The 12863-nt window shown below is 38.7% G+C and overlaps 1 protein-coding gene across 6 annotated transcripts in view; it reads left to right on the top strand.

Annotated features, from left to right (window-relative positions):
- Positions 1-12863, top strand: part of sbf2 (SET binding factor 2) — a 137277-nt gene that overhangs the window by 87027 nt on the left and 37387 nt on the right. For all 6 annotated transcript variants that reach the window (XM_081393517.1, XM_081393519.1, XM_081393520.1 and 3 more), the window contains exons 18-19: positions 6511-6681; positions 7880-8151. In XM_081393517.1, coding sequence (XP_081249643.1) covers positions 6511-6681; positions 7880-8151 — 443 coding nt within the window. The remainder of the gene's footprint in view (positions 1-6510; positions 6682-7879; positions 8152-12863) is intronic.

Below are 12863 nucleotides of genomic sequence, written 5' to 3' on the forward strand. Positions count from 1 at the left end.
AAACCAGACTGCGTTATTAAGGTTCTCACTCAGTGTTGGTTTGGCAGGAGATAAAGGCTTGAACGCCGTCTCTCTTCTGGCACTACTTAAGGATGACCCAACTAAAGTATGGACACTACCGCAGACACACTAGAGCCCAATGTTGCCTTTTGCATTCTTGCAGCGTAAGTCTGATCTCTTAATAATAGAAATGCATGATTCGAGGTGTCATTCATAGCACAAATGGCTGAATTATGAATGACCAACGAGTCATGCGCCTTGGATAAGGTTTGTTTGAATCCCTAACCTTAAGTATGAGTAACTGCAGTGCTTGTCTTAGTAAACACCTCTTCTTCTTTTTTTTCTTTTTTTTTACCTCTGAGCCAAAGGAAATCAAAGACTTGACCACAAAGTCAACAAAACAATTCCCACAAAGATCCGCTCCATTTACAACTACCTCTTTGCCATGATTTACAGCCTAAACCGTTTTCAGCATTGTAAATGAGTGCTTTTATGTAACCTAAATGAATCTTAGCTCATTGTTTCTCTGCTTGAGAATGTTTTATGCCATGGATACCTCAAAGTCACCTCAAATGGAGTTGTGTAGGACGAAAAAACAACTAGTCTGGTTCTCGGAGTGACACCTGATACGTCCCTTGTGAGAAATCACGCGCTCTCACACACGGCATGAATATGTAGGCAGGTAGTTGCCATAGCAGGTCAAAAGGTTTCTCGCAAGTGATCAGCATGCACTTCGTTTAGCCTTTGAGCTCTGATTCATTCTCTTTCTTCTGGGAAAAGGTCAGTCTCCAGGCAGTTAATTGATCTTTAATAAGCAAGGTCGCTGACACATGGAGCTGTCATTCTCATCATTCAAATATAGCCTTCCTGCTCATGAAACAGTTAAAGATGACATATACAGACTGTTTGCATGTGTTATAGTAGGGGATATTAGATATGGAAAAAAAATTAGGTCAAAGTCTGGTTTTTGTTACTCTATTTTGGCTCATTTTCTCTTGTATAAACAAGTTTTGAGGATCAAATAATTTATTTGTCCGCGGCGTGACACAATCACAACCAATCAAAACATATTTGATGTTTAATAACATCAATTTGGAGCAGAAACAGTTGGGTTTCAGTGTGGGCCTGGCGACCCCTGCACAATGCCACAGCTGTCCAGCAGTTTTTGATAATACATTTGCATTAAATGATAAATCCAAAAATTCAAACATCCAACACAAAATTTCTGAAAAATAAATAAATAATAATAAAACAATAAAAATATGGTTGAATATTGTACAAATTTGAATAAATTATTAAATTGTTACATTTTTAGGAATTCAGAAATTCTTTAAATTGATTAGAAATGTTTATTAAAATGTAATTAAACCATTAAAATGGAATCCAGAATAATGAAAAACACAGAATTTGGGCATTTGGGAAAAATCAAATGGATTTCACAGGGCCCTTAAAAAGTTATTTTTTGTTAAACTTAAAAAAAAAATTGCATAGGTTTCATGATTTCAATAAATTAGACATGATTTTTGTTATATTGCTAATATTTCTTTTAATCATTATAACAGAATTGGGAAAAAATTTCATTGGGAAAAAGAGTTTCACTGTGGAACATGGGGGCAACAAATCAGTTTTGATCTATACTTGTTACATTATTTAGATGTATTTGCATAGATTCGGGCATGCATTATATCCATTCAGGCCGTCTCCTTAGAAAGACACACTTGCACCTTGATAAACTTGTGGTTATGATATAAACATCTCCTGCTCTGTGTGTGTGTGTGTGCGTGTTCTTATACTTGTGAGAATGTGAGAGGGCATCCACGAGTTGTGTTTTGCACTTTCACTCGGTTAGCTGGGTCATCGTGGCACTCCTCCAGCACATTGTCGTCTTTCCCAGAGGGCTATGCTGTTCTGTAGTCAAGGTCTGCATGCCTTTGAACATGGGAACGCACTCAACATCTCAACATGCTCTCTTTCGGTGAGCGTGTCGGTCTATGAACGGTTTGTATTTGAGTGAATATTCAATATAAAAACATTACTTGACACTCTTGACCGATATCATCGTTGTTGCTGCGCTGTGTGAAGTTATGTCTGCTGTGATGTCTGGGAGGGTTGTGGATCTTTCAAGAGCTTGTTTTGTTATGTTTGTGCACCTGTAGCATGTTTATGAGTGTATTACATCCTGTACCTGTGTGTAGTCTGTCCTGAGATGTTGATATGAATGTTTAATGTCTGCCTTCTCTGCTCATTCACATGTTGGGTATTTGTTTTTTAGTAATATCAGCATATTAGATTGATTGAAATCAAGTGACACTAAAATTCTTGTTTTGTCATCACAGGAAAATATATTAAAACAGAAAATGGTTATTTTAAATTGTAATAATATTTCCCAATATTTCTGTTTTTATTGTATTTTTGATCAAATAAATGCAGTCCTGTTGAGCAAAAGAGACTTATACAAAAAAATTGTATAAAAGCTGTTATAATGTATTTAAAATGCATTTGGTTTAATAGTAATTGTTCATTTATGTACAGTATGTCTGACATATATCACATTAAATGTATTAGTTAATGTTAAAACCTTGTAATATGAATGGATATAGGCCTACATCCAGTTCCATTGTGTCGCGTCACCCGACTCGCACTGTAGACTCCATGTGACTGTATTATTGGAAAGGGAGAGATTTTCCATTGTGTTTGTCAGTAAATAATGTTATGTCTGTAAATCCGTTATGGAAAGTATCGGGTATCTGTCTTGAAATAATAAATTAATGTCATTCACACATACAATTGTGGTTTGAAAGTACCACAGATGTCTCTGGCACTGTCTCCAGCAGGCAAGTGTTTCGGCCACAGTTCAGCACAAATAGATTTGCTGTGTTTGCTGTTGTCGAGCCGTTACATTCATTTCTTGTCAATCCATGAGCTAGCATAAAACCGTCATGAGTCTTGCTGACCATAGCTTGACCTTCCCCTGTTTACTTTGCATTGTGGGACATGATTACAGCATGTCCTGCATACCGATGGCCCACTGTTCTGTTTGTTCAAGCATTTAACATTTTGCCCTGATGTTTTTTTGTTGCTTATTTTTTGTTTGACATAAATCATAATTGTAAATGCACTGTTTAATCCTAGATGTCTTTTAGCTCAAGTAGACGCAAATATTTTATGGCACAATGCATTTGCATATGACTATTTCGATTCCTTCCTGGCTCTGCAAACGGAATGTCTCTTAGTATTAAGTAAGCAGGAATTTGTTCCATAATGTTGGTAAATCATTACACTGTGCTGGTCACGGATCAAAGCAAGATCTGTTTTTCTATTTTCTGACACAAATGAAGCATTTGCTTTTGATCCCTGTAGGAAAATTCCAGCTAAAACAGCTTCTGATGGTGACTGGATGTATATGTTTTCTAGATGGACTCTAGTTGATCAGCTTGTAGGCCTTCTTATTCAAGGTGTTTGGAGCTTATAGACCACCTTACACCACATACAAACCAGCCACCATGTTCCTTAACCATCTTCATCTCAAGGGTTTAGAATAGCAGTGATTTGCATTGAAAAAGCATCAAGAAGGCTCTTTTTTTTCATTGAAGGTTGGTAATTTGAGGAATATCGGATATCGAATATCACAAAATTGGAATATTGCTTTGCAAAAAACGTGGCACAAAATATCTTTAATAAAAATGCTGCAATCGGGAAAGCCACTGAATCGCTGTCATTTAGGAATAAGATTGCATGGATGTTGAAAACGAGATTGCGACCTTTTAAAGATGAATCGTGCAGCTTTACTTCAACTCATTCAAGGGCGCCAGTTTTTACTCCACATCTTCTACACTCAAAATATGAATTCATATTTACACACAATTGAATTTTGTTCATTAAAAGTAAATCAGTTTAGTTGTGTGCTTGTCAACACAATTTAGTTGGTATAGGTCGAATTTAATTTACTCTAGTAAGTTTAACTTTATTGTCAAACAAAATGTTCCTATGTTGGTCGACTTAATGTTTTTTAAATAATTTACAGAGGTTTAATTAATTAAAATTAAGAAAATTAAACATAAGGAAATTAATTTCCTAGTTTGTATTCGTCATTATGCGCATTACGTATATAATGAACAAATAAGAAAAGACTGGTGTCAATACCAACATTAGTACAGTTGTTATTCACTGTGTGCCCACAGCCTAAGCACAAGCACAATGAAATTCAAAGACATTGCAGAAACTGCTGTAAATGTCCAACATAACTGAACATTAAATGGTAACGTCTTTTTAAAATAACACTTAAATCCCTTAAATTTACTCTCCTAATGCAGTCCCTTCCCAAGCATGCTGGGAACTACAGATCCACTTGCCCAGTTAGTTATCTTAATAAAAATGATTAATGTAGTGTGAGCACAAATAGATTAAGTACACTTCTGTTTTAAATATATTAGGTATATTAATACAATGAAATTAAGTTGTGACAAAATGTTCAAAAAATTGCTTCACTTTAGCTGAACGAGACAAAAAAAAATTTTTTTTTGTGTACCTGCCAATAACACTTTCACAAAGTCTGATCAAATAAATCCCCCCCTGGAATGTATAGTCAAGTCGTCCATCTTGACATTGTCAAGACACTGTCTCTCTCTTATCTTCAAGGCTGTACAGTTGGAAGAGGTCAAACTGACCCCCTAACATCTGTTGTTGGAGAATCCCCCCCCCCCCCATCTGTTGCCAGTCAGATGGCGCACAACCATGTTGAAGACAAATAATACATCTCTGGCAGTGTGTTCCTGGTCCGCATCCTGCAATAACAACAGCACTGTTCTCCTGCTGCAATTCTTACCCCTTTTTCACTCAGCTCCATCTGTATTTCAGCCTTTAGGAAATGGGGTCTAGACAGGCCAATAATACATGCAAGCCCTCAAAGCTTTAACCTGGCCAGCTTTAGCTATCTCTGCAACAAATTACAGTATAGATGAACTGGATTTATCAGCACAGCTTGACATGGGCCAGTCTCTATTATAGGGTCTTGTGGTGTTGAAATGCATATTAGACATTCCAGGCTACATAGAGAAAGATAAACTGTCCAAACAAACCTTCACATTAATGTCAGTGCTTGTAATTTCCCAGTGATCGAGGGCCATACTTAAGGAAAAATGCATACATGTCAGCCTTGTGAAACGGCTGACAGATATACAGGATTGGGGGTTATGTGTCAAGTGGAGATATTGGTTTTATTCAGCCATATGCTTGAACCAGAAACTGATTCAAGAAGAAGGGGAAGAGAGAATTATACAGGGTTGTCTACAAGTCGAAGATATGGTAATGCATTGTAATGTATGTATCGCTCTCTACAACGTCGGACACATAACGGTAATTAATATGATTAGCCTTTTGCTTGACTACGTTATCAAACAGCTAATAATGTGTTGCTAATGTCACAAAAAACATGTTCCCGTTCGCCATCTCAGAGTCAGACCGCTGCCTTCTAAAAATCTGAATCCTCAGAAACACTTTGAACAACTTATAATGTCAGTGGAGAAAGGCATGAATTAGTTCATCAAAACATCGTAATATACATAATTCACCCACTATATTGCAAAAAAAAAATTCGAATCTAAGGGATGGGATTTCTCTGTAGAAAATTTCATCTTAACATGATCATAAGGCCACCCAACATATATGATTTTGTCAGTACATTTAAGTACATGGTAATATCACCCTATACTAGCAAACAAAAACTGTTTTTCTACATTCTCAAATAAATGTACTTATTATCATCAGTGAAGCACATACTTTCAGTGCCTAATAAAGTATGCTAATTGAGACATAGCCAGAATCTGTTCTTGGTTATTATGTTTGTCTCCATCTTTCCATTGCTCCTGATTTTTTCTCTTTCCCTCTTTCCATCCGTCATTTCACTTGTGATTGTGGTTTGGTTAGTTGTAGGGAAACTAAGTAGCAAAGACAGTTTGTCATAATATTGTGTATGGGTTTTGAGAAGAAGACATTGGATGGTAACCTGATCTGAGGTGTGAGCTTTACAGACCAATGGAAAGTGAGAAAGGTGTCATGCATGGTGTGTGATCCGCAAAGCTCCGGATGTGCAAATACAATAAGTAGAGCCTTCATAACTTTAGCAGATGTCCTTTAGAGTCAGCCCACATGTGATATGGTTTCCGTCGGAGCGCACAGAATAACACTATGGTCATGTTTTCAAAGTCTTGCCTTGCAGTCTCTCTCTGTATGAGGCCTACTGTATGTGTTGAGAACATTATGACCACTAAAAATGACTGATTGCTCCTAAAACCTTTGGCAACAGTGTGTTACTTTCCTGTTTTCACCATGCTTTTTAATATACTCCTTTACAAGCGCTCTACAGCCCAGTTGGTTTCATGAGCTGTGAGGACCTGAGCTCGGCTGATCTGACCTGTTTTGTAGACAGTAGCAGGCACTATGTTTATCTTAGCAGTCGGCCAGACTTTCCTTCACATTGTGTTGCCCGCTGATCCATCTTCTTGCTTACAGAAACTGGCAGCTGGGGTGGATCAGTTCGCCTACACCTGCATACAAGACCATCCCATCTGGACCAATCAGCAGTTCTGGGAGGCCACCTTCTACTCTGAGGTGCAAAACCAGATCAGAGCGCTTTACCTCACTGCCCCTGAGGACAAGCAACTCATCACTGCCAAGATCAAGGTAAAGTCTTGAAGTCGACTTTTTTACTGGTCTAATCCATCCATCCATCCATCCACCCATCCATCCACCCACCCATCCATCCACCCATCCATCCATCCAACCATCCATCCATCCATCTACCCACCCACCCATCCATCCACTCATCCACCCATACATCCATCTACCCACCCACCCACCCACACATACAATACATCCACCCACCCACCCATCCACCCATTCATCCATCTACCCACCCACTCATCCATCCATCCATCCATCCATCTACCCATCCACTCATCCATCTACCCATCCATCCATCCACCCACCCATCCATCTACCCACCCATCCATCTACCCACCCATCCATCCATCCATCCATCCATCCATCCATCCAACCACCCACCCACACATCCATCTGCCCATCCACCCATACATCCATCTACCCACCCACCCAACCATCCATCCACCCACCCAACCATCCATCCACCTACCCACCCAACCATCCACCCACCCACCCAACCATCCATCCAACTACCCACCCACCCATCCATCCATCCATCCATCCATCCACCTACGCACCCATCCACCCATCCACCCACCAATTCATCCATCCATCCATCCATCCACCCATACATCTATCTACCCACCCACCCATCATCCACACACCCACCCACCCACCTATCCATCCATCCACCCACCCACCTATCCATCCATCCACCCATCCATCCATCTACCCACCCATTCATCCATCTACCCATACATCCATCTACACCCATACATTCATCTACCCACCCACCAATCCACCCACCCACCCACCCACTCATCCATCCATCCATTTAAAAAAAAAAAAAAAAAAAATGAACCAACATGAAATTCTTACATTTCTAAGAATTTGTGTTATCAAACTATATTTCTCCTTATCTTGATCTCAGACAATCTTTTTCATGACTGACCTTCTCAACATTGATATTTTATTTGATTCATGATTGCAGTTATGTTTATTAGTTCTAAAAAGATAATAAAAACAAGAACTCTTATTTGAAGTAAGGCTTGTAAACAAAGACTGGTGTGGCTTGTTTATGAATATGTTACGTTGTATCATTGTCAATTAGGTTGTTGGTTTTGATAAAGGTCCACACAAACCTTAGTGAGCACCGACTCTGACACCATTTCAGTAGAAAAGGGATATCATTTAACCCTGGATCCCATCTCTTCATCAGGAACAGAGTACATTGTCCAACGCATCCAGTGAGTCAGAACGGACCGCTATGGACCTCGCAGCAGAGCAGTTGCGTGCTTGGCCCAGTCTGAGCAAAGAGAAGCAACATGAGCTGGTGAAGAACGAGGAGAGTACAGTGTTCAGCCAGGCCATCCACTACGCCAGCCTGATGGTCTACCTGCTCGTACCACTGGACACCAGTAAAAACAAGCTGCTGCGCTCCAATCCTGCAGCCGACTGGGAGAGCGGCAGCAACAGCATCCTCACAAACAGGCAAGAGACTTGCTTCTACACTGCATCGCAGAACATGTTCTCTCACTTTACTGAATCACAGATGCGACTTTAAAGGTGATGATACACTGGGGAACTTTTTGAGCAATGTTGTCGTCAATGGGCAACCAGGTGAGACACAGGGCCCACGACCGATCTAAATGATCCTGATAGAAATTTGTTGCCCATTCTCAATGGGAAAGTGCCCAAGCAACAATCGTTCGGTAACACTGCCCAGCAACATTGCTCAAAAAGTTGCCCAGTGTGTCATCACCTTAAGGGTGTGTTTGCACTTGTTTGGTTCTTTTGGTCCGGACCAAAAGTCAAGTCAAGTCAAGTCATCTTCATTTATATAGCGCTTTTAACAATGTAGATTGTCTCAAAGCAGCTTTACAGAGATAAGCGTATAATTTAAGGTAACAGAGATTGTTTCGGCTTTACAGCAGAGTTAAGTTATTTCCATCTAAAGTTAGTTTTAATTGATTTGGTTCCGTCGCAATGATCATTTGTTATTAAATTAGGGGCCGCTAAGACGACACCATTCTCTCTACACAGACTTTAAACGCGAACCTGTGAGAAACGCTGATGGCGGTCACATGCGCATTTAGAATGGGTTCTATAGTTATGTGCGTAAGAATATACGCAGGTTTGGAATTCCCTACAAGCCAAGCCTAAACAAAATACTTGTCTTTCCTTATAAATTTTGATAAGGAATTTTATTTTATTTGTTGCTTTGGGGTAGGACCGCAAGACGAATTTTCCCGACAACGCCTTATCTGTAGAGTGGTAGTGGGATCCTCCATAGGGAGAGACTAGTTGGCACTTCAGCACTGCGTTGTCATCGGTCCAAAAGAAATTGATACATTTAGTCCTTGTTTGCTATCCATTCACACTGTCATTTTTAAGACCGAACCTAAAGATATCAAACAACAACAAAAAACGGCTTTTATTACGTATATTTTCCAATGGAACTTGCCGAACATCCAAAACAGTGCTGTGTGCTGGGCTAAACTCGCTTATTGTATGTGCGTACATATTATAGTATTTTTACCAGCTGAAAACTTGTGAAGAGCTTATAAAATGTGTAAAGGAGCCAAAACAGAGACATGCATTCCTGCGTCACACACAAATGAAGATCTCCTGCATAGAAACGCTGTTTCTGACGCCTTTACCGAACTGTAATGGGCAACATTGCTCATGACGAGAAAAAACAGGTATGCTTGAGCATTCTGTTCTTTTTAGGGTTGCCTCTTGTGACATCACATCCTGTTTTTTGATTGGTTTTAATGTATTTGCTCCGTGTTGCGATCATGTTATAGTTGAGCCGAACCAGAGGTCGTTTAGAACTTGTTTGCTTGTTTGTTGCGCACCAGCGTTTTGATTTCACTTATTCAACTGAAACGCAGAATTTGTTTTATTCAAACCAGTTGTGAACACACTCTAACATTTTGTTTCAAGCTTTGTTTTCCAAGCTCTTAAACTCAAAATAATTAATTTAATGTGCCATTTTATTATACAACTGGCTTTTAAAATAAAACAAAATACAATAAAACTAAAGTTACGTATACTCACTCATTTGCCTTACAATTGACCTCCACCTGCAAATGATTAAAATATCTTCCACATTTTCTCCACATAAAATCCCCTCAGTTAATGGATCATTGTGCAAGTTGTGAATCTGATGTTAAAGCTAAAGGGGGAAAAAATGCATAAATTAGGTAATATGTGTTTTGTGGTGTCTTAATCAGGAAGTCAAAATCTCTACATCAAACCTCCCAGATACTGATTAATAAAGGTCGTCACTCCAAACACTCTGTGCGATCAAGGAGAACCCACATAGAGGTCAGCGATCATGTATGAAGGAGATACAGAGTTCAGTACAGATGCAGCTCATATCAGGTGTTTATGAGGATGAAACAAAATAAGCCAAAAGACACAATAGTAATAGAATATTTTGTTCTCAAATGAGATCTGAAATCTGAGCAAATTTGTGCTGCCCCCAACTCATAAATACAGTAAATACAGTGAAATATGAGGATGAAGCATCATGCTACAGCAATGTGCATTGTTTAAAATTATAATGCATAATATTAAGTAAAACGCCAGTAGAGTTGAAAACTAGTGGCACTATTTGAAAATTGTGACATTTGACCAACTTGAAGCTAATCTGTGGAAAAAAGTGTTTAATTCAGAGATGATTCTGCCAGAGGTGGTTCTTAAAAATGTGAAAATACTTATGCAAACTGCATATTTCAGGCTTAAGTTGTCTTATAATATTACATAAACATTTGAAAATATTTCAAATCAATTTCAGTGCACTGAAATAAAAATGTCACAGAAAAGCAAAATTTCAATATGTCATTTGTAGTCCTGTAATGTGAGAGAATTGGTTACGGGTCTGAACACTTTTGCAGGTCACTGGTGCTCAAGTCCATCTGGCATAGATCACTTAAAATGGAAAAGACGCACTGCAGGGGCTGCCGGTTGTCCTTTCACCTTGGTTACGAAACACACATTCTAGTATAAATAAACCTGATTGTTTCTCAGCGTCTCAGAGAAAATTATACAGTTGATTGAGTCAATGAGCAGAAATGTAAGGAGAAGTAAGCCTGGTGTAGGTCCTCAGGAGTCCTATCCAGTTATACACCACATCCTTCTCCAGTAGCCTGGGTGTTGCTCTGCTGAAATGAGTTGGATATGTCTGAGTGCTCCCTCCACAAACAGCCAAGAAAAGATGGAGGGAGAGCAGGAGGGATAGAGCTTTGTAGTAATAATAATAATATGTGTGAGTTTTGGAAGGCTTCATAGTCAAAATGGGTGATGTTTGGCCAAATCCACATCTCCAGAGTGGATCTTTCCTTCCTCCTGTCCATTTCTCTTCCTCTCAGTCATTTTTCAAGGCCAATAACTGTACACTGAGAGTTTTAAGTGCTTTTTGTCTCACAATTTTTCTTTTTCCCTTTTTTTCTGTTTAGTTAGAGGTCTTTGATAAGGCAATCGATTAATCGTACTTTTGCTTACATGTAGGATTTGGGATTTTTCTAAACGACTCCTCAAATTATGTCTTTCGTTGAGGAGAGGTATGCTATTATTTCTCTAAGCGATCAGACTTGATCGTTTTCACCTGCCAGACAATAAATCCTTTAAGGCAGGGTTTCCCAAACTTTTCCGTCAGCCGAACCCCTTAGACATAAAATATTAACTTGAAGTACCCCCTGAGATTTTAAGTTAATATTTCATTACAGCACATTTGCATGTTCTCGGTTCTCTGATGTCAATGATAATTATAGACTTTGTTAACTCTTTCCACTCCATTGACAGAATTTTCCATCATTTATGAGACAACGCTCTCTTGCCATTGACAGAATTTTCCAGCTTTCCATGTTTTGACTGTTATACGGTAGGGGGCGCTATTTAGGCATCTTCTGAAAAAGTACACAATCTCCAGATCAAAACAGGCAAAATAGGAGCAGAAACAAGCGATAAAAGCATTGCTTGTGCTCATTGTAGTCTTTGGGGGGAATTTGTTCAAAATGTATTAAACTTACCCACAGTCAAGTGTTTATTAAAAAGAAAGCATGAAGCTAGTTTGTTTGTTTGTTTGTTTGTTTAAATGCAGAGGCTCTGTTCATTATTTAGATTTTTTTGCATTTTAGATATTTATACAACCAACATAAAATTTTGTGAAAATTATCAAAAATGTTGCTGGTGGCTGGCATCTGTTTTTTTTATTATTATTATTTTTTTAACTCTGGCAGGGAAAGAGTTAATATTATTTATATTAATAATAATAATAATTAGTAGTAGTAGTAGAAGTATGTTTAAACTAGTGGTGGGCCGTTATCAGCGTTAACGTGCTGCGTTAACGCGAGACTCTTATCGCGCGATAAAAAAAATATCGCCGTTAATCTATTCTCCAAGTTGGGTTGGAAGCTGGCTAATACTACACAAGCAATGATGACACAATCTACCCGCGGCCGCGAGGAACACCCGCCTGCAACGCATCATATTCGTCGTCATCTTAAGTGAACACGGCTGAAAGTGAAAGCTGATGAAAAAGATCGGTGCAACGAGCAGCAGCAAACTATATAGGCAGAGTGTGTGGGGTTAACAGTTCGGTAAATTAACACGCGACTAATCCGTTCTACCACCTCAAATTCAAAACTAAACATATCACTGAATACCAGCGCGTGCGTATTATTCCCAATATATCTCAGTGGTGTCGCACATAATCTCTGTCTGCGCCCGATTTTAAGAATCGTTGTTGTGTTTCTTTTTAACTGAAAAGACATCAGTTAGACAATATTCTAATTTTAAATTTGGGGTTTCATAAGCTACAAGCCATAATAAACATTAGACATACTTAAGTCTCTGCAGCTAGTGTAACTTACTTAAATTTTATTTATCTGCAAAATTATGTTGTATACTTACAGTTTTGCACAATATATGTTCTCAAAACTACATACACCCTTTAAAAAAAATACATTTAGCAGTTGTTTAGCAGGGTCTGTGTAACCTGTTCTAAAATGGTTTTATTATTATATATATCGTTATCGCAAGAGGCTGCAATGTAGGCCTATATCACAATATGAATTTTAGGCCATATCGCCCATCCCTAATTGATAGCCTATAGTAGTTGATAATAATAAGGCCTACCTAATTTTGCCTACGGACGGTAACAGTACAGTAGTAACTTTTACAGTCTATGAGTAGAA

The sequence above is a fragment of the Scardinius erythrophthalmus genome (assembly GCF_964197995.2).
Source record: "Scardinius erythrophthalmus genome assembly, chromosome: 2".
Taxonomy (NCBI): Eukaryota; Metazoa; Chordata; class Actinopteri; order Cypriniformes; family Leuciscidae; genus Scardinius; species Scardinius erythrophthalmus.